This window comes from Ornithorhynchus anatinus, chromosome 21 (genome assembly GCF_004115215.2).
Source record: "Ornithorhynchus anatinus isolate Pmale09 chromosome 21, mOrnAna1.pri.v4, whole genome shotgun sequence".
In the NCBI taxonomy this organism is placed as follows: Eukaryota; Metazoa; Chordata; class Mammalia; order Monotremata; family Ornithorhynchidae; genus Ornithorhynchus; species Ornithorhynchus anatinus.
The window spans coordinates 18,134,142-18,161,904 of record NC_041748.1 but is presented as its reverse complement, the minus strand read 5'-3'; the positions used below and the strand labels follow the sequence as shown (position 1 = coordinate 18,161,904).

General features: G+C 44.3%; 1 protein-coding gene across 6 annotated transcripts in view; it reads right to left on the bottom strand.

The window, feature by feature from the left end:
* MYO1H (myosin IH) overlaps window positions 1-27,763 on the bottom strand; it is a 96,320-nt gene that overhangs the window by 43,013 nt on the left and 25,544 nt on the right. For 2 of the 6 annotated variants that reach the window (XR_005661253.1, XM_039915078.1), the window contains exon 1: window positions 19,642-19,799. The exons of the other annotated variants lie outside the window; for them this stretch is intronic. Coding sequence is in view for 1 of the 2 variants with exons in the window: in XM_039915078.1 (XP_039771012.1) it covers window positions 19,642-19,653 (12 nt within the window). In the remaining variant the exon portion in view is untranslated. Of the gene's footprint in view, window positions 1-19,641; window positions 19,800-27,763 lie in introns of those variants that run through there. 6 annotated transcript variants of the gene reach the window in all.

Here is a 27,763-nt window from a genome sequence, read left to right as displayed (position 1 = left end):
GTCCCACGTAGGGCTCACAGTCTTCATCCCCCTTTTACAGATGAGGGAACTGAGGTACAGAGAAGTTAAGTGACTTTCTCAAGGTCACACAGCCGACATGCGGCGGAGCCGGGATTCGAACCCATCACCTCTGACTCACAAACCCGGTTCTTTCCACTGAGCCGTGCTGCTTCTCATAATAATGTTGGTATTTAAGCACTTATTATGTGCACAGCACTGTTCTAAGCGCTGGGGTAGATACAGGCTAATCAGGTTGTCCCATGTGAGGCTCAGTTCATCCCCATATTAATAATAATAATAATAATAATGTTGGGATTTGTTAAGCGCTTCCTATGTGCAGAGCACTGTTCTAAGTGCTGGGGTAGACACAGGGGAATCAGGTGGTCCCACATGGGGCTCACAGTCTTCATCCCCATTATTACAGATGAGGTAACTGAAGCACAGAGAAGTGAAGTGACTTGGCCACAGTCACCCAACTGACAAGTGACAGAGCCGGAATTCGAACCCCTGACCTGTGACTCCCAAGCCCGGGATCTTTCCACTGAGCCCCGCTTCTTCTAAACACGGGCACTGAGTCCACCGTGAAGCAGGGTGGCTCTGCGGAAGGAGCTCGGGCTTGGGACTCAGAGATCAGGGGTTCTAATTCCGACCCTGCCATGCATCAGCTGGGTGACTTTGGGCAAGTCACTTCACTGGGCCTCCGTTCCCTCATCTGGAAAATGGGGATTGAGACTGTGAGTCCCATGGGTGACAACCTGATGACCTTGCATCTATCCCGGCGTTTAGAACAGTGCCTGGCACATAGTAAGCGCCTAACAAATACCATCAATATTGGGAGGGGGCCGGGGGGTTGGGGGGGCTGGGGGGGGTTACCAGGACGCTGCCCCGCTTTGTCCACTAGAGGGCGCTCCCCACCTTTTCCAACACACGCTGGGGACGAAAAGACCTCGGCCACCAATTTCACCTCCATTCATCCATTCAATGGTACTTATTGGGCGCTTACTCTGTGCAGAGCACTGGACTAAGCGCTTGGCAGGCACAATTCGGCAACACAGAGAGACCATCCCTGCCCAGTGACGGGCTCAACAGTCTAATCGGGGGAAACGGAGGGCAGAGCAAAACAGAACAAGACAAGACCTCTACACTTACCCTTGACCTCTTTCCAAAAAGAGTATTCCCCCCCCCCCCCCCCCCCCCCTTTACACTTCAGAGAAGATTGGGTAAAAACACGGCGAGAAGAACGACAAATACGAAAGCATCAAGCGATGCTCGGGCGAGTGGAGGGTTCCGACTGAAATCTGCGGAAAGTAAACTGCTTTAAAGCACGGCCCGTTTCACCTACGCACATAAAATTGCTCTTAAGACGATTGTCTTCCCCCCATCCAAGGGGGAAGGTTCCAAAACTGCCCAACGCGCACCGTGTCCTCAAAATACAAGATCGAGCCCAGCTGGCAACGATCCGGTGGGGACGGGAGGGTTTGGGCAAAGAGTTAGGAGATTTGATTTTTCTGGTCTTGACTCTGCTACTGTTTGTCACATTAACTTGGCAATATAACTAACCATCACCTGCAAAATCTCCAGATAAAGGGATATGGCATATGGAAAAAATATTTCCTCTCCCTCACCAAAAACAAACATGCTCTATAAATTCAGGACATAATGTTTTAGCCTCACTATTCTTTCATTGAGTAAAGGATTATCAATTTCTCTCCCGTAAGCATTCCTCAAAACTTTTTTGTTTAGGACTATATGGTCTAAATTCCATACAAGTTTTCAAGTTTTACACTTAAGTTTATCCTCCCCACTAGCCTCATAATTCCAAGTTCCCTTCCTTTAGATTTCTTTTCTCATCTCCCTTTAGACTGTAAGCTCCTTGTAGGCAGGGATCACGTCTACCAACTCTATCGTATTGTATTCATTCATTCATTCGATCGTATTTATTGAGCGCTTACTCTGTGCAAAGCACTGTACAAAGCGCTTGGGAGAGTACAATTCAACAACAGACACATTCCCTGCCCACAATGAACTCACAGTCTAGAGGTTAGGCAGGTATTTATAAACATAAATAAATAAATTACAGATGTATACTTGGGTGCTGTGGAGCTGGGAGATAAATGAAGGGAACAAGTCAGGATGATGCAGAAGGGAGTGAGAGGAGGATGAGGGCTTAGTCCGGGAAGGCTTCTTAGAGTATTGCACTTTCCAGACACTTAGTACAGCGTTCTGCACACAGTAAGTGCTCCATAAAAACCACGGATGGATTAACTGATGTCCTCTCACCCACACTAACCAGCTAAGAGAGCTCCAATTCCCTCAGAATATCCCTTCCAATTCCAATTCTCAATTTCTGCTCAGCTTCTGAGGGCACCAACGTGAACGAATGATCAGGGAGTCCAAGAGATACTTGGGACTCTATAGCTCTTCAGCTCTTTTACTCGAATGATTCCAATTGAAAATGGCCTGTATTAACGGTCATAAACCCTACTGGGTAGACAAGCAGCAGAAACTCAACCCCCCTAAAATGGGAAAGTCAGGGAAAGGAGTGGCTTTGGAATTCTGTTCTGAGACAGCGGGGGAGGATGATGGATGAGAAGACACAATAGCTTGGGAAATATCTCTAGTGCTTTCCTGGGCTGGTCTGGGAAATGAAATTAGGGAAAAGCTTCAGACCGAAACCCATCATAGGCAGAATGGACCACACTGATGGATGAGAATGCTGTGGCTCTCCCACTGGATAATTTAACAACAGGAAGTTGTTAGCCCTAATTCGGGAGGACTTGATCTCATCATGGTCACCATCATCATCAATACTTGAGTGCTTACTGGGTGCTCAACACTGGGTTCTGGGTGGCAATAAACACACACGACAAGGGGAAGGCCCATTCGCTACCTTCAGGGAATTGACCATCTGCTGGCTGGCCTGGGTGGGAATTGATGCCCAGAAATGGGGCTTTTTTTTTGTTTTTAAAGCAAAGCACTCCAAATTGCTTAGGGGACAATTTTATGCCAGTCCAGTAGTTGCAAAATTGCAGCATCCTAAGAGTCATGCACAAAATACAGGGTTTTTTATGGGATTTGTTAAGCACTTACTATGTGCCTGGCATTGCACGTACAAGCTAATCAGGTTGGTCACAGTGCACGTTCCACAAGGGGCTCACAGTCTTCATCCCCATTTTACAAGATGAGGTAATTGACGCACAGAAAAGTGTAGTGACTTGCCCAAGGTCACCCCAAAGACAAGTGGTGGAACCGGGATTAGAACCAAGGTCCTTCGGACTCCCAGGTCTGTGCTCTATCCACTAGACCACACTATTTCTCCATCTTTTGGTACAAGATGGTGCTCCAACCTGATAGCAGTAACCCTAAGCTAAGTGCTCCTTGAGAAACTTCATCATACTCTTTCAGCAGATGCTTTGGCAAAGAATAGGCTGTGGAGCTACAAGCCGTAATTCCTCTTTCACTACTGGAGAAAAGCGTTGTCGCATTGGAAAGGTAGAAAAGTCACATTCTAATTTGAAATTTCCCTCATGCCCTAGAGTAAAGGATAAACACCATAACTTATTGAGCTTTAAAATTCCCTAAGTCTCCTCATGTAAGTGTGGACTGAAGTCTACGGTGTCCTAATCTACAAGTTCTAAAATGCCTTGGTTACAATTGGACAAATGAAAATATTCAGCATTTGGGAGTTGCCAATCACTAGGGATGAATGAACTCTCTAAGTTTTATACCCACCCCTTCTTTGTGTACTTATCTCTTTCAGAAAAGAAGGTTTTTGGGGCTTTTTTTGGCACAGCACAGGTTTATCACCTTTTTCTTACAAAGGCTGAATTCCAAGGCTTCCTATTTATAATTACCCCCATTTAGTGTATGCTTGAGATAGACAGTGGATCAGGGAACTAGTAATAGAAGTATGTCAATAACAGTTCACCATTTACAAGAGAAACACCGTCTGTTCTCTATCCACCCCCATAAAGAAAAAGGTTTTCTGAGCACCTTGACATTAGAAGCGAGCGATCAGAACTCTCGCCAAGGATTCCCCATGCATCGGCCAGTCACCTTCTCTGTCACAGATAATAATAATGATGATGATAATTATTGTGGTGTTTATTAAGCGCTTACTGTACTGTACGAAGCCTTGGGGTTGAAACAAGATCATCATGTTGGACACAATTCCTGTGCCACACGGGGCTGCCAGTCTTAATCCCCATTTCACAGATGAGGTAACTGAGGCCCAGAGAAGTGAAGTGACTTGCCCAACGTCACACAGCTGAAAGGTGGCAGAGCTGGGATCAGAATCCAGGTCCCCTGACTCCCAGGCCTGGGCTCTATCCACTAGGCCAGAGACAATCCCCGCCCAACAACGAGCTCACGGTCTAAAACGGGGAGACAGACAGCAAAACATGTAGACAGGCATCAATACCATCAAAATAAATAGAATCACAGATATATGCACATCATTAATAAAACAGAGTAATAAATAATATATTCAAATATACACAAGTGCTGTGGGGAGGGAAAGGGGGTAGACCAGAGAAAAAGGGAGGGTTCAGTCTGGGAAGGCCTCCTGGAGGAGGTGAGCTCTCAGTAGGGCTTTGAAGAGGGGAAGAGAGTGAGTTTGGCGGATGTAGGAGGGACGCATTCCAGGTCAGCGGTAGGATGTGGGCCAGGGGTCGACGGCGGGACAGGTGAGAACGAGGCACCGTGAGGAGGTTAGTGGTGGCAGAGGAGCGGAGTGTGCGGGCTGGGCTCTAGAAGGAGAGAAGGGAGGTGAGGTAGGAGGGGGAAAGGTGATGGAGAGGGATGAATATGGTAAGAGTTTGGATAGAGAGGAAAGGATGGATTTTAGCAATGCTGTGAAAGTTAATGAGCAAGACGAGTCAAGGATGTCGCAAAAGTTATGGGCTTGTGAGACAGGAAGGACGGCGGGACTGTCTACAGTGATGGGAAAATCAGTGGGAGGACAGGCTTTGGGTGGGAAGATAAGGAGTGCTGATTTGGAAGTGTTAAGTTGAGGAGTTGGCAGTACATCCAAGAAGAGATAACTTCAAGGCAGGAGGAAATGTGAGACTTCAGAGAGGGAAAGAGATCAGGGCCGGAGAGGTAGATTTGGGAATGATCCGCTTGGGTGTAGTTGTTGAAGCCGTGGAGCGAATGAGTCCTCCAAGGGACTGGGTATAGATGGAGAAGAGAAGGGGACCCAGAATTGAACCTTGGGGGACACCCACAGTTAGGGGGTAGGAGGCAGAGGAAGAGCCCGTGAAGGAGACTGAGAATGAGCAGCCAGAGAGATAGGAGGAAAACTAGGAGAAGACAGTGTCAGAGAAGCTGAGTTTGGATAATGTTTCCAAAAGAAGAGATGGTTGTCAGTATTAGGTCTCTTCCACTCTCCCAGGCCCCTTAGTACAGTGCTCAGCACAGAGTAAGCACTTGATACGTTGACCGTTTACATTTATGCTCATCTTTCAGATCCTTCATCACTCCCCCCTACCCCTCATTTATTTCAGTGCCTGTCATCTCACTGGATATTAAACTCCTTGTTGGGGCAGACTCTATTGTGTTCTCCCAAATACTTGGGGTGGAAGGCGTTCGAGAACTGCCACCGAATGACTGGTAATTTCACTCCCTCCCTCTACAAGTGCCAACTTAGATAAGATCTGTTTGGTATTAGTAATGGCTTTGGGAACAGACTTGAAACTCTGAATTATACACAAAGGTTTCTCACGACAGATTGTTCACTCCTGCAACTTGTAGTAGACAACGGTCCGACACACACGTGAAGACGTGAACACAACCATTATATTTTGGGTTCAACAGTGGAGCAGGGACCCCGACTCAACTCTAATGCTTTTACATTTGATAATTATTAAAGGAATGAGAGAAGAAGACATCAAAGTCTAATATTTCTCTTAAGAAATTCCAGAATAAGGAAATTTAATCAAGAGCCTATGAGAAGTCCCCACCGTTTTTAGAATCGTATATTTGTTTCTAGGGAATCGTCTCCAATAGCCTTGTAAAAGGCTGACAGTCCATCCTTCTGAACAGGACAGAGGTCAGGGTGAAAGGCTTCACTTTCTCCAATCAATTGGAAGGGAGAAAAAAAAAGTGAGAAAATCTCCAGAGTTCAAACATTCCTTTAAACTGAAACTTTAAATACTAAATGTGTTTCATGGCTGCCATTTTGAAAAACATTAGTTTGCCAAAGGCTCCCTTTGATTTCCATTTGGAATGGAAGCGCTAGCAGATAATCCATTGAATCAGATCTGGACAAAAGACTTTTTGAAACAATCGTGGTGCTTGTGAAGGACAACATTTTTGTGCGCAAAATAAAACATTTTAATGCGCTACAATCCATTACACATATAGTCCTACATTTCCTTTCAGTAATTATTCATTAGAAAACATTTAACGTCACTGCAGATTTCACACTGGGCAGTCTGCACACAAAGGAGAAGAGTTGGCCCATTTATAAGGGACTGGGGCCTTCTTTTCTAAGCTGAGAAACTCCACGGAGGTGGGGCCTGCGGGACACAACAGCCCGGCTAAATTGTGCGGTTAACGGTCAAAGCCCCCCTGCCTACTTTGACACTCATTTAAAGATGACAGGGAACAATAGAGATTTGTTCTTGGCAACTCTTTCTTGTCATGCGGCCTACGTCGGCTAAGCCTGGGCTGCTCAAGACATGAAACTGGTACTGATATTTGGTTCCACCTGCCATCTCCCTCTCCTTCAGTTCCCTCTCTCTCCTCTGCTCCTTTGCTTGTCCCCACTTTAACGCAATGAGACAGGTAAAGAATATCATTAAAGGGGCCCATTCAGCACATCAGCTTTAATACTACAATTGCCTGTCGGGTTAATATGAGGAGCTCAAACTTTTGGGGTCAGGCCGGTAATCCCGTTCTTCAGTGATAGATCAGTAAATCAATTCAGCACTACCCCCATCCTCATCTAATAAAAGGTCATTGCCAAAATACCTACGCCCAACTCCACTTGGACCATTACGATTTTTTGGTGACTTCGTAACTCTAGGGCATTGCATTTCGCTTTTCGACGTTATGTATTTATAGACATTACTCCCATTTAATCGGATATTTATACTCATAGGCCTGAAAGCTTATTCGAGAAAAGAGGAGTAACAACCTTCTAAGATGAATCTAACCTAAAACAAGTTCTAGAAATGAAGTAAAATGCATGTGAAATCACTTCCTTAATTCAAACCTAGTTTCCTTCTCATCAGCTCTAGTCTGATGTGTTTGAAAGAAATTTAGACAAAAATTATAAACTGATATGAATTTTTTCTTTAACTTACTAGGCTGCTGTAGTTGGAGAACATCCCCAAATATTTTATCCGACCCTGCCACGAACTAGTGGGACTCAATTAGGATGCTGTATATTCCATCATTTGGGTCAAACGGCTCCAAGTTTAAGAAAAAAATGATCAGAATCCCACTAATGGGAAAAACCACACTTAACAGCTCAATGCTTTGTCTCAGACAGCAAAACTCATAGGTACTTTTAAATTTCACAGTCAGAGTGGTCAAGTAGAAAGATGATGGGAATGAGAGTTTAGACTGTAAGTTCGCTGTGGGCAGGGAATGTTTCTGCTTACTGTTATATTGTACTCTCCCAAGCACTGAGTACAGTGCTTTGCACACAGTAAGCGTTCAGTAACTACGACTGAATGAAAGAGTCAGGAAGCTTGGATCCCAATTCTAACACTGAACTGCTTTGGGACTTCCGACAAGTCACTCTATATTTCTGTGCTTCAGTTTCTCATCTGCAAAATGGGAGGGGGAGGGAAAGGATAAAGTAACCTTTGAGGTGGTGAGTCTTGAGTGAGGCAGGAACTGTATCGTATTAGATTATCTACATCTACCCCGGTGCTCAGGGTACATAGTAAGCATTATTGCTTTTCCAAGCCATGAACTGTTGATTGATAAAAACAATCAATTCTAGGTATACATAGTATGAATTAAGCTGGAAAATCAAATTTACGTGGTTCTAAACATTTGGAATTCTCATACTGATGAATTTCTACAAGAATAAGAACTTCCAAAATCCCACTGTTTGAAATCAATGGCTATTTCTGTTTCTCTCTACAAACAGCAATTCTAGTACTAAATTTAATTGTTAGTTGTATAACGCAAGTGTGAATTTAGCCCCAATCTCTTCTTGTTTTTCCCCCTATTGTAGTTATCATATTCTAGTCTATATCTGACTTCCCTCACAAAATGTAGTAATTCAAAAAAAAAAAGGCAGTCATTCTTAAATAATTTGGAAACAAGAGTTCTTTTTGGAACCACAAAAAGGCAGAAGAAATTGTCGTCATCCCACTGCCAAAGAAGTCAAAAAAAGTTATCTTTTTTAAACTTAAAAAACGTTATCTTCAGGTTTTTGAAACCTCAGCCGGGTTTGAAAATTTCTAATTTAATTAACATTGACATTTATCCAACATTGACATTTGAGTGCCTACTGTGTGCAAACCACTATACTATACTTAAAAACCCCCCGATCACTACAAAAAATCAATTTTATTATACTAGATGCCTGAAAGTATGTAGTGATGGCATTTATTAAGTCCTATGTGCCAGGACCTCTACAGAGCGCTGGAATAAATACAAGATAATCAGGTCGGACACAATCTCCGCATGGGGCTTCGCCAGTAAGTAATCAATCAGTCACACTTACGGAGCTCTTACTTCGTGTAGAGCACTGTACTAAGCACTTGAGAGAGTACAATATAACAGAGACAGTAGACACAATACCTGCTCACAATGATCTTACAGTCTAGAGAGGGTGGAGGGAGACTAAAAGGGCATGACTCTGTTTTCAGGGAGTTTCTGGTCCGGTGGCAGACACAGATTGTATCGGTAAAATGAGGATAGATGTTTTAAAAAAACCCAGATATCACTGATAGGAATAAAAGCCGTATGAAGAGATACTCACCTAAGTGCTAAGGGTGGTTGATGGGCCCGAAATAAGCATTGTAATGTCTGTCTCCCCCCGGGGGACTAGAGGGATGGGATTGGGTCTACCAATTCTATTGTATTGTACTCTCCCAAGGGTTTAGTGCAATGCTCTGTGTATGGTAGGGGCTCAATAAATTCATTCATTCAATCGTATTTATTGCGCGCTTCCCGTGTGCAAGGCACTATACTAAGCACTTGGGAGAGCGCAATGCAACAATAAACGGACCCACTCCCTGTTCCACAAGGAGCTCCTTCTCTGCCACTGATTGAGTGACTGACTGGAACGCCTTTTGGAGGGAGTAACTTTTCAGGATGACTTTGCAGCAGTAGAAGGTTGAGGTCTAGTAGATACGAAGGAGGAGGGAGGTCCACGCAGGGGCAGTGGGTCGGGGCAAGAGAGCTAAGAGGGTGTATTAACGGAAGATCAGCTTGGGAGAGCCGGGATGTAGCAAGAGGAGAGAGTAGAAAGGTATGAAAGAAGGAGAAAGCTGGTGTAGAGAACCCTGGAACTGGTGGCAAGGAGATCCTCACTGAGGCAGAGAGAGAGGGGAGCCGTACGAGCTTCTCTAGCCTGTGAGCTTGTTGTGGGCAAGGAATGTGTCCACCAACTCTGTCAAATGGAAGTCTCCCAAGCGTTTAGGACAGTGCTCCATGCACATTAGGTGCTCAATAAATATGATTGATCGAATGTTTTACGGACAATCATCTGGGCAGCAGAGTGCAATCATCCACCTCAACCTTATTTCTCTACACCACTAACAGTCTCCCCATCAGTAGGCAGCGATATTTCACCCAGAGTGTAGCTCTATTATCCCATGATTCTAGATATCCCTCGTGACATTGAAGGACTTAGGATCTCTTCAGGGAATTCTGTAAACTAAAGGCACATTAAGGGGTGATCGAGTTTCAGTCCTGAACCTATTATAACCCTGGCAAAGTTATATGTACTTAGTGGAATGCTATTCTAATTTAATTACAGCCCAACTGTTCAGGGATGTTAAGCATATTTTCCCATCTAATGCGTTCAATCTCAGTGTGCGGCCATCTCTTTATTGCTCATAATTAGTCTCATTGGTAATATCAGCTTTACATCGGTTACTAATTGAGATTTTTGATAAAAGGAATTAAGCATGGTAATTTCAAGAGACTTTGGAAAATGGGTGGTCTCGTAAAAAATCAAGGTAATTAATGTCATTTCAATGGTAGAAAAGCCACCTTTAATCCATCTATTGTAATTACAGACGCAAAGCGTTTTTTGAATCGGCACTGGCAGATTGCTGAATGTACTGAATAATAATTCTTTTACATTTGATCTGGACACTTTTCACTCCTCAGAAATGACTGCTAGAAAAGGAGTCTCAAGAAGTTTCATTTTTAGATGCCTAGTTTTATTATTTTCTTTAAGGTAACTGAGGTTCCTGGGGTACCACTATATTGTCTCTTTCCTAGGGGAAAAAACCCCAGCATTTCACTCTAACAGATCTGTGAAAACTGGGGTTTGACAGAAACTTTATCCATATCCAGGCTGGAGAGGAAGACCGAGACCCTATCCTCCTCCCAAAATAGAGAAATCCCCAATTACCTACAACATCAGTTCAACTAGAAGTTGTTAAAGTAAATTCGGGCATAGTAACCAGGAGCCTCAAGAGTTCCTTTTTGTTTCATAGTATTTGTTAAGCACTTACTATATGCCAGGCACTGTACTAAGCACTGAGCTTCATACAAACAAATCAAGTTTGACACAGTCCATGCTCCACATGGGGCTCACAGACTTAATTCCCATTTTACAGATGAGGGAACTGAGGCGCAGAGAAGTGAAGTGGCTTACCCAAAGGTTACACAGCAGACGGTGTCGGGTCAGTATTAGAAGCCAGGTCCCTCTGACTCTCGGGCTCTGTCTACTGGGCCAGGCTGCCTCTACATGTGATTTGTGTTTACACATAATGCAGCATGATTTGCTGGGTGCCCACAGCTGTTACAGTAGCCTAGATTTCCAACTGCTTTTTCCTGATCATGGCTGACAGAGATATTAAGGTGGTTGTTTTTTTTAACTCCCTCCCAACCTTTTCACAGCTTCCGAAACAAGGATGTTCTTTTCTCCAGTCTGATGATAGATTCAGGGAATTTCAAAGGAAAGAAAGTTTCCCTTTCTCTTTCCTACAGGACAAATGAAAATCAAAGGCAGACAAAGACAACATAAAACTTAGAACAGAAGCCAAAATGTGGTGCTAATAAGACATCTTCAGGAAGATACAAAAACAACCAACATCTTAATTTACAAAATTTTTTGGGTTACTTACTAGTGACACCTCATCCATTTACACTAGCTACCAACTAGTCTTCTCAGAGAGGTAGCCAGCCAGTAAATGCTCTTTCATATACTCTGGCTACAAGGTACTTGGGAGAAAGGAAGGCTCAGCCACTGAGATTTTACAGGTTGAACGAGGAAGAGAACACTTTTAGAGGCATATATCTCTTTAAGCCCAATGTGTTGTAGGAAAACGCAAGGTAATAAAAACTTGTTTGCCATTTGGCCAATTATTGGTGTTCAGTATAAAGACAGGAATTGAAGCAAAGTAGATAAGAAACAGAAAAGGCCATTATTAAAAGACACCCTCTAGAGAGGCTGCATGCATGGCCTAGTGACTAGATCCCACGCCTGGGAGTCAGTGGACCTGGGTTCTTATCCTGGCTATGTCCCTTGTCTGCTATGTGACCTTGGGTAAGTCACTTCACTTCTCTGTGCCTCAGTTACCTCACCTGCAAAATGGGCATTAAGACTGTGATCCCCATGTGAGACAGGGACTGTCACCAACCCGTTTTGCTTGTATTGATCCCAGAGTTTAGTATAGTGCCTGACACACAGTAAGCGCTTACCAAACACCACCATTACTATAATGTTATTAACGTCCTGCAGTCCTCTTACCTAGTTTCTTCCCTACGTTTTTACTTAGAGGTGAAAGGTCATGGGTTCGAATCCCAGCTCTGCCACTTGTCAGCTGTGTGACTGTGGGAAAGTCACTTAACTTCTCTGTGCCTCAGTGACCTCATCTGTAAATTGGGGATTAAGACTGTGAGCCTCAAGTGGGACAACCGGATGTCCCTATATCTACCCCAGCGCTTAGAACAGTGCTCTGCACATAGTAAGTGCTTAACAAATACCAACATTATTATTATTAATTATATGCTTGTAACCCTTTGCTAACGTAAAGATTTCAACAAAATGGTTGCAGCCACAATCACCAGCAAAGTAGAACACTATTCTCCAGGAAAGTAGAAAATGGGACTGATCTTGAAGGGTTTTTTGAATGATCTTTTTCTGTCTCATCTCCAGTTTCTCTTAATCTTTAGAAAAAGTCCTCTTTTCTGGCTCACGATCCCTGATTCTGAGCTATGGAATCATTTTCATCACTAAAGCATATCTCTTGAGCACTTTTTAATAAGTGGTGTTGGTGTTCACAGTAGTCAACCATAACCACAAAAGAGCTTCTTAATGAAAACTCTTACTGTCACATATTTAGAATAACTTTCTGTGGGTTAGAGATTTTATTTTATGGTATCTGTTAAGCGCTTGCTATGTGTCAGGACGTGTATGAAGCGCTGGGGAAGATAGAAACTTATCAGGTTGGACGCAGTCCATGTTCCACCTGGGGCTCACAGTCTTAATGCCTATTTTAACAGATGAGGTAACTGAGGCACAGAGAAGTTAGGTGATTTACTCAAGGTCACACAGCTGACAAGTGGCAGAGCTGGGATTAGATCCCTAGTCCTTCTGACTCCCTGGCCCGTACTCAATCCACTAGACAACACTGCTTCTCTCACTTTTCTTGCATTAGTGATTTTTAGTTGAGTTTCTACAATAGTTAAATTCCTGGGTCTACACTAGAAAAGGGGGAGTCTCATTTGCCATCTGACAAATTTCCTGGAAGAGAAAGAACTCAGAATTTAGAGTCTGCTGTTATAGTTACCAACGGTCAGAAAGGTCCCACCCTGATCACTGTCTCAATAACATACAGTATTAATTATTAGGTGACACCCAGTTGTTGGAATGGCGTGCAGTCTGTGATGAACATAGTTTCCTTTCATTTTGGCTTTATGATTATTATTTCCCTCCCCCTTCAACTCATGTCTCGCCCGCAAATTGTCTTCCTATTCCATTTTTTTTTTTTAACAAAGTTTGACGAGTGAAAGCACTCTGATGGAGGACTTGTGAAAAGCCGCAGAGCCTAGGTTATCTGGAGCAATTTGGATATTCAGTAACATTTTTATATTAGTACATATGGAACTTCCAGTTTTTTCAAGAGTTGTGACAAAATTTTCTTTTTTTCCTGAAAAGAAATCAACCTTAATGGCACTTGAAATTGCAACCACAATATTTAGTAGAAATTGAGGGGAAAACATGTTTTCCATTAAGGATTGTTAATCTTTTAGATTGCCAAAGTTTTCTTTTTTCATATAACATTTGAAACACTGCTGATTTTAAATTCATTTTTGTCAGAAGTCGAGTTAAAGCAAATTCAGTTTGTTCCATGAAAAATGCATGGGGAATAAGACTGGGTGGGGGCATTTCAAATCGAAAAAAGATACTTTTTTGGTTCAAAGGGATGGTGTCTGGCACTAAAGCTTACAATCATTTTCTTCTAATCCCACTCTAGCCCAGATCTACATTTACTCACCTGAAAAATACCAGTTATAGTAATAATAATAATCTTACAGAGGGCCTTCTGATCTTAATCAGAGTGTTTTTAAGGCTTATGTAAATGATGTCCCAAATTAAATCTATTTTGAAGGGATTTGTGTTTTTATACCTAAACTGAGTACATATTTCAAATTCATTTCTCTACAGAATACTGATCTCTTGCTGGGCATCCACTTCAAAGTGAAATGCAGCACTGGGAGAAAGAGGAGAGGGAGAGTAAGCTTCCACAGTCTCCAGAAAGGTTATGATGGTGCGAAAGCAGCGTGGTCTAGTGGAAAGAGCAAAGGTCTGGGAATCAGGGGCACTGGGTTCTAATTCTGGCTCTACCACTAACCTGCTGTGTGACCTTGGGCAAGTCACTTCACTTCTCTGGGCCTCTGTTTCCTCATCTGCAAAATGGGGGTTCAATCTCCGTTCTCCCTCCTACTTAGATCGTGGGCCCCATGTGGGACCTGCTCAACCTGTTTCTACCCCAGCCCTTAGTACAGGGCTTGGCACATAGTAAGCATTTACCAAATACCACAATCACTATTATTGTTAGACTTGAGGAATCAGAAGGGTCTAGCAGAAACTCTGCCTGGTCAGTTTTTTCCCCAAGGAGAGCATTGGAGAGCCAGTTTCCACAGCTGGGCCTCTTCTTAACCCTCCAATCTTTTCTCCCCCAAGACAGCCTTGGATGACTTTCTCTTCCAAATGGGTCTTCCCCAGACTTTTGTGGTTCCTGCTTCTATTATTCCCACATAGCTTCCCTTCCCTCACTAATTTTGCCATCATTCCCTTGTCCTGTCCCCTCCTGCTCACCTACACCCTCCTCCATCACTGGGTGGAGACCTGTACCCTAATAGATTGATTAGTGAGGTAAATAATAACAATAGCAATTAGAGAATAGCAACTAAAGCAAACAGATAAGCAGCGAGACTCAGTGGAATGAGCTCGGGCTTGGTAGTCAGAGGTCATGGGTTCTAATGCCAACTCTGCCACCTGTCAGCTGTGTGACTTTGGGCAAGTCACTTAACTTCTCTATGCCTTAGTGACCTCAACTGGAAAATGGGGATTAAAACTGTGAGCCCCACATGGGACAACCTGTTTACCTTGTATCTACTCAGTGCTTAGATCAGTGCTTGGCACATAGTAAGGGCTTAACAAATACCAAATTATTAATTATTATTAATAGTGGTATTTTTTAAGTGCCAAGTGCTGTACTAAGTGCTAGGATAGATACAAGAAAATCAGGTCGGACACAGGTCCTAGCCTATGCAGTCTCTGGGGGAGGTAGCACAGGTATTGAACCTCCATTTCACAGATGAGGAAACTGAGGCCCAGAGGAGTGACTTGCCCAAGGTCACACAGCAGAACAAGGATTAGAACCTGGGACTCTGGACTCTCAGGTAAAAATTCCGCTCACTTGCCCAGTATTTCAAAATCAAAAAATAAAAACCATAGGCTATATGCATGAAAATAATTCAGAGGCTTCGGAGTTTCCATGGGGGCTGCTCTTTGCTGAGTTGCTTCAGGTGACCTTTGGTTCAGGCTTCAGGATGGCTGTCCAGTTGGTGCTGCTATTTGCCCGCCTTCCTTTTTGGTCAAATAGCCGTTCTGTGCTTTTCTTGTTCTTACCGGTCCCCAACTTTAAAGTGGCCACTAAGGGAAGCAGTCTGGCCTACCGGATTGAGCACAGACCTCGGAGTTCTAATCCTAGCTCTGCCTCTTGTCTTCTGGGTGACCTTGGGCCAGTCACTTCACTTCTCTGGGCCTCAGTCACCTCCTCTGTAAAATGGGGATTAAGACTGTGAGCCCCAAGTGGGACTGGGTCTGTGTCCAATCTGATTAGCTTGTACCTACCCCAGCGCTTAGGACCGTGTAAGCACTTAACAAATACCATTTAAAAAACAAAGCACAACAAGGAGGACGAGGGAGACTTCCTCCGGCTTCCAATGCCATCATTACTATCCACCTGTGCGGTCGGTACCCAATCTCTGCCATCCTCTGCCATCCAAGGGCACTGGGCAACTCTGCTGGGCTTGCGCTGTTATTGCTCCCCTTTAACCCATCCCCAGCAGCCCGGCCCGAGCGCAGGAAGGAGTGAGATGCAAAGGCTCGGGGAGGAGTGACAGAAAACAGACCGTGAACAGAAATCACTGCCCGCGACTACGACCTTCACGAACGGGTCCGGCCAGGGCCCACGAGCCCCCCAGAGGAGGGCCCCGCGGCCGCCCCGACACCCACGGCTGAAGACGAGGGCTCCCGGTGGGTCCGGCACCTGCCCCGCGAGCCAGCTGCCAGGTGTGGTTTCCAGAGGGGGACTGCGTCACCCGAATGTGCCCCAAACTCCCAGTCGCTGCCCGGAAAGGTCAATTCAGCCATGGTGGTGACTGCGCTGGCGGCACAGCGGCGGAGGCAGCTGCTCTTTCCACTCCTGAAAGGGGAATGCTTTCTCCACTGAGTCGGTGGCGGCGATAACAGCAGCTGCTATTCTGCTGCTGCTCCCGCCCTCGTGGCCACACTGCAACCTCGGGGCTCTCTCCTGCCGCCCCGATCAAACCGCACCCTAAATGGGGCCACGTGAAGTCCAACAGGAGATGGATCTGTACCCCAACCAGCATGGCCGACCCACCCAAATCAGGGCCTCTGACGAACTTCGATCAGTTGTATTTATCAGATGCTTACTACGTGCACAAGCATCGTACTGAGCGGCTGGGAGAGGACAAAACCACAGAATTAGCAGTCACGCTGCCCGCCCATAATGAGCTTAGCTACAGCAACAGCTTCAGCCCCTTTCTCGCTGTTTTCTGAAGACCCCATTTCTCTGCTGGCCGTCTCAAGTGCCAGTGATTCCTGATGCCTTCCTTCTCTCTGGACCCTCGAGCCATTTCCTTCCCTCTCCGCCCCTGCAGGGCTTCACGATCCTAACTAGACTGGTGGTGTTTGTTAATAACAATTATGGCATTTGTTAAGTGCTTACTACGTGCCAGACACCGTTCTAAGCGCTGGTTCTATGCTTATCTCTCGGCTGCAAGGTGTTTAGCAGGCAGGGAACATTGCAACCAACCCCGCTGATCTGTACTCTTCCAAACGCTTAGGAGAGGGCTCGATAAAAACCACTGATTGAGACGGACCAAGCCCTGTGCTAAGCCCTGGGGCAGATACAATCTGATTGGACAGAGTCCCTGCCCCACATGGGCTTCCAGTAATAATCCCCATTTTACAGAGGAGGAAACAGAGGCACAGAGGAGTCAAGTAACTTGCACAAAGTGGCCGAGCGAGGATTTGAACCTAGGTCTTCCATTTCATTCACTCAATCAATCGTATTTACTGATTTATTTATTACTTATTACGTATTTATTACTCTGTGCAGAGCACTGTACTAAGTGCTTGGGAGACTACGGTATGATAATAGACACATTCCCTGCCCACAACAAGCTCACATTTCCCAATCAGTGGCTCTTTCGGGGGTTTCCTCTTCCCTCATGGCATTCTGAACCATCATTCCAACAGGCCCCAACGGGACACGGATCCACAGCTTCCCCTGCCAAAGGCTCCCTTGAACCCAGGCTAGATTACTATTATTATTATGGTGCTTAATAAATACCATAATTCATTTATCTATAAACACTTAGTTTGTGTCAAGCACTCTTCTAAGCACCAGGGTAGACCCCGGCTCCTCCACTTGTCTGTTGTGTGACCTCGGGCAAGTTACTTAACTTCTCTGTGCCTCAGTGACCTCATCTGTAAAATGGGGATGAAGACTGATGAGCCCCACGTGGGACAACCTGATTACCTTGCATCTACCCCAGTGTTTACAACAGTGCTTGGCACATAGTAAGCACTTAACAAATACCACAATTATTATTATTATACAAGTTAATCATGTCAGGTGCAGTTCTTGCCCCACATGTGGTTCACAGTTTAAGTAGGAGGGAGAACAGGCACTGACTGAATCCCCATTTTCTGGATGAGGAAACTGAGGCCCAGAGAAGTTAAGTGCCTTGCCCAAGGTGACAGAGCAGGCGAGAGGCAGAGTCAACATTAGAACCCAGGTCCTCTGACTCCCAGGCTGTACTTTTTCCACAAGGCTACACCGACAGATGCTCGGCTCGCTGTCCCGTCCATCACAGAAGCTTTGGGAAGCCCAATAGCTCCGAGCTGGATGCTGGCGCTTCCGGCTACGTGGTTTGGAAAGCACAGTGATGATAACAGTGATAATCACCATGGTATTTGTTAAGTGCTTACTATGTACCAGGCACCGTACTAAGGGCTGGGGCAGATGCAAGACAATCAGGTCCCTGTCACAGTCCCTGTCCCACATCGGCCTCCCAGTCTCAATCCCCATTTCACAGGTGAGGGAACTGAGGCACAGAGAAGGAAAATGACTTGCCCAAAGTTACAAAGCAGACAAGTGGTGGAGCTGGGATTAGAACCAGATACTTCTGACTTCCAGGGCCCGTACTCTATCCAATAGGCCATGCTGCTTGAGGGGAGATGGTAGAAGGGGGTGGAAAAAGGGGGTGGACGATCACTTGAGGAGGGGAGAAGGAAGAAGGGAGAGACAGGTTGGGAGGGGAAGGGGGAAATAATGTGAACCAGTCACTTGGTTGAGAAGCAGCGTGGCTCAGTGGAAAGAGCACGGGCTTAGGAGTCAGAGGCCATGAGTTCGAAGCCCGGCTCTGCCACTTGTCAGCTGTGTGACTGTGGGCAAGTCACTTCACTTCTCTGAGCCTCAGTTACCTCATCTATAAAACGGGGATTAAGATTGTGAGCCTCACGTGGGACAACCTACTACCCTGTATCTACCCCAGCACATAGAACAGTGCTCTGCACATAGTAAGCACTTAACAAATACCAACATTATTATTATTATATTGTTACTTAACAGACCAGAGGGAGTTACAGTAATATATAGTTATCAATTATTTTAAATATATAATAGTATATGATCACACACATGTTTCTTACAGCATATAGAATGTAAAAATCTACAGCATAAGAGGCTACACCTTTATGATACCAAACATTATATAAACACTCTATAGGGGTGATCACTCAGTCAATTAATGTCCTTCAAAGAGTTCTTAATCTGAGAGGTGATATGATAACGACAAGAAAAACTATAAGGAAACAGAGAGAACCACTTCTAGAAATCAGCCCAACTTTACGCATGCAGATAAATTCACATTCTGGAATATTTGTATTTTTCCAAACCTCACTGATTTAGGATTAGTTGCCTAAATAACCGCAGTAAATGCTATAGAAATCTATAATTGGATGGATGGATCAGTGACAGGAGATAGCTAGAATTTCTTCATAGTGAGTGAGTCTTCTGTTCCTGCTACTAAATTATTCTAAGTAAATACATAAATGCTACTGTAAGCTTATCCGCAGTCTCTGGAATAAAACGCAATCACCAAAGCAACATGAGCAACAGTTGTTTTTTATATTCTGCATAAGAAACTGCTATGAGAGAAAATTTTCCTCGTTACGTTTTTACCTTTTTAAACAACTTCTGAAAACACCTGTCAGTTTTATCCTAAAGTTGTATTTCCATCTCCTTTATAAAAGTTCTACATCCTTATTTTTCTTTTACATGCTAATGAAATGCCCTCATTTTATATATCTTAATGCTTTCTCTTTCTAGAATAGTTTAGTCAACATACATTTTAACGGTATAATGATATTATGGATTTTTTGAGATGGTGGTGGGGGTGGGGGGTTGTTTTACATCTAATGATAATGGTCCAATTCACTTAAAGAAGAAACAGTAATTCCTAGCTCCAATCAGACCAAAAAAAAATTAAAAATAAAAAAAACCCCTACTACCCAAAAAGAACATTTAATCCATTCAGAATAAGAAACAATTTTCTTTCTACACACCCTTTCTGGGCATGTGCTGAAGGCCACTGTAATTTCAAGCTACAGTTCCCCATCCAGTTCAGAACACGTCCCTGTGCTTAGGTAAATCCAAAAATGATACACATTACCTTGGAGTCCATCTCGAATGTGGTAAAAGCCAGCCGCTAACAGTTATTCCGCCCAAGCCATTCAAAACTCGCTTTCTACTTCTTTATAGTCCAGTGTAGCATAACACTGTGCAACATGGTAGGAGACCGGTACCTTGCCAGCGTGGATCATTATTAATAATTCACGGAGTGAGTCGGTGACTTTATCCTATGGATATCGTATGCACACGTTAGACTTTTCTCAGAGATAAGACCTGGCAACCATATCGTCCTCGAGATTACATTTCAGCTACTGCTGATCTTTGATTAGTCAGTCACGTTACAGACTAATTACGGAACTACTGAAAGGAGGATTGGAGCAGATGAGCCATATTAAAAATCTTCCCTGGAGCCAGGGCGGGAGTTAGAGAGGCAACTTGGCAAAAATCATGCTCCTGTGAATTCTTGCCTCTAGTTTTCAAATGCTAACCCCCAAAACTCCTAGGAACTGAGTGGACTAAAGTGGATTAACGACTTTAATGTTAATAATGTATAGAGTGTGGATACAGTATCTTCTTTTTTCCCAAGCTTGCTTTGGGTAATGCATGAAAATTTAACAGGCACATACCATTCAAGGAGAGAAGTAATGCTAAAACAGTGAATCTTTAACGGGATCCAGCATGCTATAACTTTAACAAATTGCCTCCCAAGTCCACTTCAAAAGGTAAAAAAAAAATTCAGTCAGTAAAGAGACTGAATAAATAAAAACATCTGAGCTGTCCAATTCAAATCCCTCGCAACACTATAGCCATGAAAATACACTATTGCAAGAGCATCTTTTTTGCCTTTCTGCCATTTGGGGAGCGGGAGGACTTCACTGCTTGAGACGCCAAACGCAGAAGAGAAATAATCCTGCCGAATAATGCTAGAATGAAAGTTATGGTCATCATTTCATGTACAAGACAGCGTTGTGTCTTGTAATGTAAGTGCATTCACAGCACTTCTGTCCATATTGTAATGTATTTACTTATATTAACGTCTGTCGCCCCCTTTAAACCGTAAGCGCATTGTGGGCAGGGACCGTGTCTCTCAACTCTGTTATATATTGTCTTCTCTCAAGTGCTTAGTACAGTGCTCTGCATGGAGTAAGCACTCAATAAATACGATTATAATCGTATAATACGATAAATACGATTGATAATCATATCAATTGATATTGATAATGGAGCAACGTCCTTAGAGACAAAAAAACTTTTGGTCACCTTTTGTTATCTGGATGGCTTTCGAGAAAGCCTGCTCAACTGTTGTGGTACCCAAGCACCTAGAACTGTGCACCACTGCACTCAGTAGACAATCAATAAGTACTAATACTATTTTGAGTGTGCTGTGGGTCAAATATCTATTACCTCTGCCTTTCTCCCTCATATCTACCTCTCTTTCTCGCTCACTCTCTTGTTTCTTAAGTGTTTACTTTGTGCCAGGCACTGTTCTAAGCTCTGGTGTAGATACAAATTAATCAGGTTGGACACAGTCCCTGTACCACATGGGCACACAATCTTAATCCCCATTTTAGAGATGAGGGAACTGAGGCCCAGAGAAGTGAAGTGGCCTGCCCAAGGTCACCCAGCAGACAAGTGGAGGAATCAGGATTAGAACCCAGGTCCTTCTGACTCCCAGGCCCGTGCTCTATCCACTAGGCCTTGCTACTTCTCTCTCTCTTTTCTTTTAAACCCATCCCCTCAAAGTCTCAGCCCATCCCCTTTTGTACTTCAGCAAATCGCCACCTTACTTCAGCATGATAAAAGAATCCTTTTCCTCAATTGCTGACCTCACCTCAGTCCATCAGAACACCACTCCTGACAGCTGGATTTACCAGGGTTGTGAAAAAGAGGAGAAAGGGGACCATGATTTAGGGCGATGGGGTTGGTACAGAGGGAGAGGGTGCGGAAAAGGAAAGTGTTAGAAAGGAGAGAGACAGAAAGAATTAATGGGGAGCGGAGAAAGGGGAGGTGGGGAGGGAGAGGAAAAAAGTGACAGTCAGTGGATTGTCTGTCACTTTGGCCACTTGCATTATATCCACCGCTGCCGGTTCGGCCAACGCCTGAGGGGCCGGGGGAAATGGGGGTGGGGGTGGCAATGTGTCAGGGAGGAGGAAGAGGGGTTCTTCCCCCCCGCTTCCCTTCCTTCCTCCAAATCCACTCAAATGGGTACTGACTTTTTAGTCCAGGCTTACCCGGCCTGGCTCTCTACTTCTTAGGGGAGGGAGCTGATGTGTGTGAGGAGATGAGAAGTCTCACTCTTTGGACTCAAACTCACATTTTATTAATGTCAGGTACCTGCTGTTAGACGGTGATAACCATATGTATAAGATTTATGTTCAGTATTTCAAAAGTCATTGACGAAATACAAAACGGTACCACAGGCTGCTATACTATAAATTCATAATTCTGATGAGGTGGCCTCCATTTTGTTAGCAACAGGGACGGCTTTTCAATGCTGGATTGTTTTTATAATTATTAACATAATTAAACAGATAATTGGCAAGAGACAAGAGTCTTGGTTGACAGCTAAAAATATGACAACATAAAATGTATCTAAAATAAATCAAGAAAAGTACCCAAATTTCAAATTTTAATAGGCCACATTAAGGCCGTAGTCACTGGAAAATCACTCAGGGTTCTTAATCTGTAGTGTCACTTCAGTTCCCTAAAAAAGCTGTCAAGAAATGAAACTAGAAAGAGAGAGAAGACATAGCATAAGACACAACAAAGGACTTATTCATGTGTTGGCTAATTCTATCTATGGGGGTGTCTACATCAGCCATTATTGTCTAGGTCTATACTACAGGCATTTCAATAGTTGCTATTATCGCTATATTATTTAACGATCATTTTCACACCCTTTCACGTAAATGTCAAGCTGCTCCGTCGGGTACGTGTTTTCCCCCCAAAACATCTATTTTTGCCTGCCATATACATACAAACTCAAAGTAGGACAATCTTGCAGGAATACATTAGGGACGCAAAGGGAGAACGTGATTAAGATTTGGTCCACATCTGAGGCAGTCATAATAGCTGCAAAACCGGTTCAAATTGTGCATGGACTGTAACAACATTGTTCCCTCAACCTCCATAGTGTACTAAGCCCCTTTGAAAGTTTCTTTGACAAGCTCTGTACATCGTGTAACTACCTCCTAATGAAATAAAACAGGATTCCCCCCAAAGCTGAAAGAACATAAAACGAGTGATGGAAATATTTTCTACTCTGTGTTTTTTGAGGTAGCTTAAAAAGGCTAATCTTCTTTCATGGCCTGGAGAGACGACTAGTTTTGTTTTAAAAGTTCTGGGGCTGACACTTTGTTCTGAGAAAATGTCAAGTCTAATTATGTTGGTCACATCTCAAAACAAAAGAAAAGGCATTTAACTTTTTTCTCTCCCCCTCCCCCTCCAAACAAAGTTGTGTGTACGTGTGTGTGTGTTTTTACTGGATAACAAAAGACATCTATCCAGGAAAAATCTGCATCAGAAAAATCACTTCTTTTTCTTCTGCTCTGAATAGTGTCCCTGCTTTGTAAAGCACCTAATGTGGCACTCTAGTGCAGCATTCAAAATTACTATTAGATGATGGTGATGATGAATATGACGAGCAGACCCGATGTTTAGAGGGCTCGGCACGTCTACAAATCAAGGACTAGCCGAGTGAGGGAGCAGTAATAGCAAGTGATAAATATGGGGGTGGGGAGAGGGGGGAGCTCCGTCATTCTATATAATGAGCGGAGGTGTACTACTAATTAAGTCTGTAAAAAGCTCAAACAGAGTTTTTGTAAGAGTCACAGAGCTGCTCTTCAGACTAAGAACCCATTAATGTCACCCCCCAAATGGCAATTCTAATGTAAATTGAAAACACATTCAAAACATATATATGCATAAAGAGGGACTTATTGACAATGATTACTGATGGAGAATTGTGTATTGTAATGTGCAGCAACTGCAGTATAAACACAGAAGATAATCTGTAATTTATTTTAAGGTCTGTAGACTCTACACTCATCGTGGCAGGGATCATGTCTACCAACTCGGTTGTACTGTCCTTTCCCAAGTTCTTAGTACAGTGCTCAGCATATGGTCAGTGCTCAATAATTCCCACTGATTGATTGTGACCAATATCATGAGAAGAAGTATGGCTTAGTGGAAAGGGCAAGGGCCTGGGGGTCAGAGGACCTGGATTCTAATTCTGGCTCCGCCACTTGTCTGCTGTGACACTTTGGGCAAGCCACTTGACTTCTCTGTGCCTGCACTACCTCACTTGTAAAATGGGGATTAAGAGTGTGAGGCCCATATGGGACATGGACTATGTTCAACCTGATGAGCTTGTATCGATCCCAGTGCTTAGTACAGTCTCTGGCACATACTAAACGGTGATACCATTAATAAAAAAGTGGTGCCTTTTCAGTACTTGTATTGAAGATGTTTTAACTCTGTCCTCTGCTCTGCCCAGCAAAAATATTTCTCCTTCCTTACTGACAACCCATAGCCAAAGCTCTCACCAGTTGTTGCAGGCATTTAACTCCCTCCTTGGGCCCTCTGTCCCCCCCGGCCCCCATCCCTTGTTCCCAATGAGCTGGCCATCAGCTTTATATGAAAATTAATGACATCATATGTGAGCTCCCTAAAATCTCCCCTGCCCCTCCTCAATCCCTCCCCCTTCCGTGCCCCACTTCAACTTTCCCATCCTTCCCAGCAGTATCTCTGGAGGAGATCTCCTGCCACCCCCTCCACATGTGCTTCGGAACCCCATTCCCTCGCACCTTATAAAAATTCTAGCCACCTCCCTTCTTCCTTCCCTAACAGCCACCTTCAATGTTGGCTCTCCAATGGCTTCTTCCCCTCTGCCTTCAAACATGCCCATGTCTCCCCTATCCTAAAGAGATCCTCCCTTGGCCCATGGCTCCCTCCAGTTCTAGCCCCAACTCCCTCCTCCCATTCCTCTCCAAAATCCTTGAGCGAGTCAACTACATCGCTGTCTCAAATTCCTCTCCTCCAATTCTCTCCTGGATCCCCTTCCAATCTGGCTCCAGTCCCCTTCACTCCAAAGATACCGCCTTCTCAAAGGTCACCAATGATCTCCTCCTTGCCAAATCCAATGGCTTCTACTCCATCCTAATCCTCCTGGTCCTCTCAGCTGCCTTCGACACTACGGACCACCCCCTTCACCTGGAAACGTTATCCAACCTCGGCTTCACCGACTCTGTCCTTTCCCGGTTCTCCTCTTATCTCTCTGGCCGTTCATTCTCGGTCTCCTTTGTGGGCTCCTCCTCTGCCTTCAACCCCATAACTGTGGGGATCCCTTCAAAGTTCAGTTCATGATCCCCTTCTATTCTCCATCTATACTCATTCCCTTGGAGAATTCATTCAATCCCAGGACTTCAGCTACAATCTCTAATAATAATAATAATAATGTTGGTATTTGTTAAGCGCTTACTATGTGCCGAGCACTGTTCTAAGCGCTGGGGTAGACACAGGGGAATCAGGTTGTCCCACGTGGGGCTCACAGTCTTCATCCCCATTTTACAGATGAGGTAACTGAGGCACCGAGAAGTTAAGTGACTTGACCAAAGTCACACAGCTGACAAGTGGTAGAGCCGGGGTTCGAACCCATGACCTCTGACTCCAAAGCCCGTGCTCTTTCCAGTGAGCCACGCTGCTTCTCTATGCAGATGACACCCAAATCTACATCTCCTCCCCTGATCTCTCTCCCTCCCATCAGGCTCACATTTCCTCCTGCCTTCAAGACATCTCTCTGGATTTCCTCCCATCACCTCAAATTTAATGTGTCCAAAACAGAGCTCCTTATCTTCCCACCCAAACTCTGTCCTCTTGCCGACTTTCCCATCACTGTAGATGGCACCACCATCCTTCCCGTCTCACAAGCCAAAAACCTTGGCGTCATCCTTGACTCCTCTCTCTCATTCAACCCACATACTCGATCCGTCACCAAATCCTGTCGGTCCCACCTTCACGAAATCGCTAAAATCCAGACTTTCCTCTCTATCCAAACTGCCACCACATTAGTACAATCTCTCATCCTAACCCTCCTAGATTACTGCATCAGCCTCCTTGCTGACCTCCGAACCTCCTCCCCACTCCAGTCCAGACTTCACTCCACTGCCTGGATCATCTTTCTACAAAAACGTTCAGGATGTGTCAACCCCCTTATTGTTGCATTGTACTTTTCCGAGCACTTAGTACAGTGCTCCGCACACAGTAAGTTCATAATAATTATGACTGAATGAATGAATTATTAAATACAAATTCAGTTATTTGGTATATGATTACCAATTCTACTGACCTCATCTGGATATCTGGAATTTAACTGAACTAAAAGGGGCTAGAGGACTGTAAAAACTGAGTCTTGTGGGAAAGCAGGAGGAGAGAAAGAATCAGGTGTGGCCTAAACATGGGCCTGGGAGGTGAAAGGATGTGCCCTCTAGTTCCGGCTCCTCCACTTATCAGGTGTGACTTTGGATAAGGCACGTCACTTCTCTGTGCCTCAGTTACCACATCTGTGAATTGGGGATTAAGACTGTGTGGAATATAGACCGAGACCAACCTGATTAGCTTGCATCTACTCCAACATTTACTACAGTGCCTGGTACATAGTAAGTGCTTAACCAAAATCATTTAAAAAAAAAAAAGAAAAGGAGCCTACAGAGGAAACAGCGGAGGAATGGTGGCCAAAGAGGACCAGGAAAGCACTCTTCCAGACAAATCAAGGCCAGAGAGAGTTTCACAGAGGAAAAGGAGGAGGAGGAGGGAATGGCCAATGGTGTTAAAGGCAATCACAAGGTCAAGGAGGATTAAAGCAGAATGGAGCCTTTTAGATTTTGCTAAAAAGAAGGGTGATCTCAGGACAATGCAAAGGGCAAAATCCAGATTGCGGGAGGTGGAGAAGAGAGTTGGTAGAGAGGAAGTGGAGAGAGTGGGTGTGCTCAGTGCAGTAAAGGCCGTTTAGACAGCAATCAGAGTAAGGAGATGGGGCAATAACTGGAGAACATGGTGGAATCAGCACAGGGGAGATTTGGGTGTGCTGTGACAGACCTCATATGACTGGGGGGAATTTAGATTACTGAGAATCCAAAAATTAATAGAGGCTGCACAGGCCATATTCCTTGTAATTTATCAAGTGTTACAAAAAACTCCAAATTTGCTCTCTCCCATTCACCGCAAAATGTACAAACTCCTTGATACACATCTACTCCTTAATTGGTCAGACTGTTGGACAGATAATAATGTTGGTATTTGTTAAGCGCTTATTATGTGCAGAGCACTGTTCTAAGCACTGGGGTAGATACATGGTAATCAGGTTGTCCCACGTGAGGCTCACAGTTAATCCCCATTTTACAGATGAGGTAACTGAGGCACAGAGAGGTTAAATGACTTGCTCACAGTCACACAGCTGACAAGTGGCAGAGCCGGGAGTCAAACCCATGACCTCTGACTCTGAAACCCAGGCTCCTTCCACTGAGCCACACTGTGTCCCCACTATTAGACAGATAGACGGATGCATGAATGTGCAACATGAGACCCCAAAGTTACAAGGATTAAGGAAGAAATGGCTGTTCCCTGAGGGGAAGCGGCATGGCCTAATGGATAAAGCACAGATCTGGAAGCCAAAGGATCTGGGTTCTAATCCTGAGTCTGCTATTTACCTGTTGTGTGACCTTCGGTCAAGTCACTTCACTTCTCTGTGCCTCAGTTTCCTCAACTGCAAAATGGAGATTCAATACCGTTTCTCTCTCATACTTAGACTGTAAGCTGCATGTGGGACGGGTCCTATGTCTGACTTGATTAACTTGTATCTATTCCAGCACTTAGAAGAATACTCGACACATAAGTGTTTAACAAATACCATTAAAAAAAACCAAACAAAAAACCCAATTCATTGGCTGGGAAATGGTGCTCTGTTTTCTGACATTCCCAGAGTGAAGCACACTTGTTTGATGAAGTTAAAAACTGCTTCAGTCGATCAGTCAATAGTATTTACTGAACCTCTGATGTGTCCAGAGCCCTGTTTTAAGCACTTGCACGAGTACAATAGAATTAGTCGCTGAGAATCCAGCAGTTACAGTATAACAGGGGTGGGGATGTGGGGGGGGCGACAGACT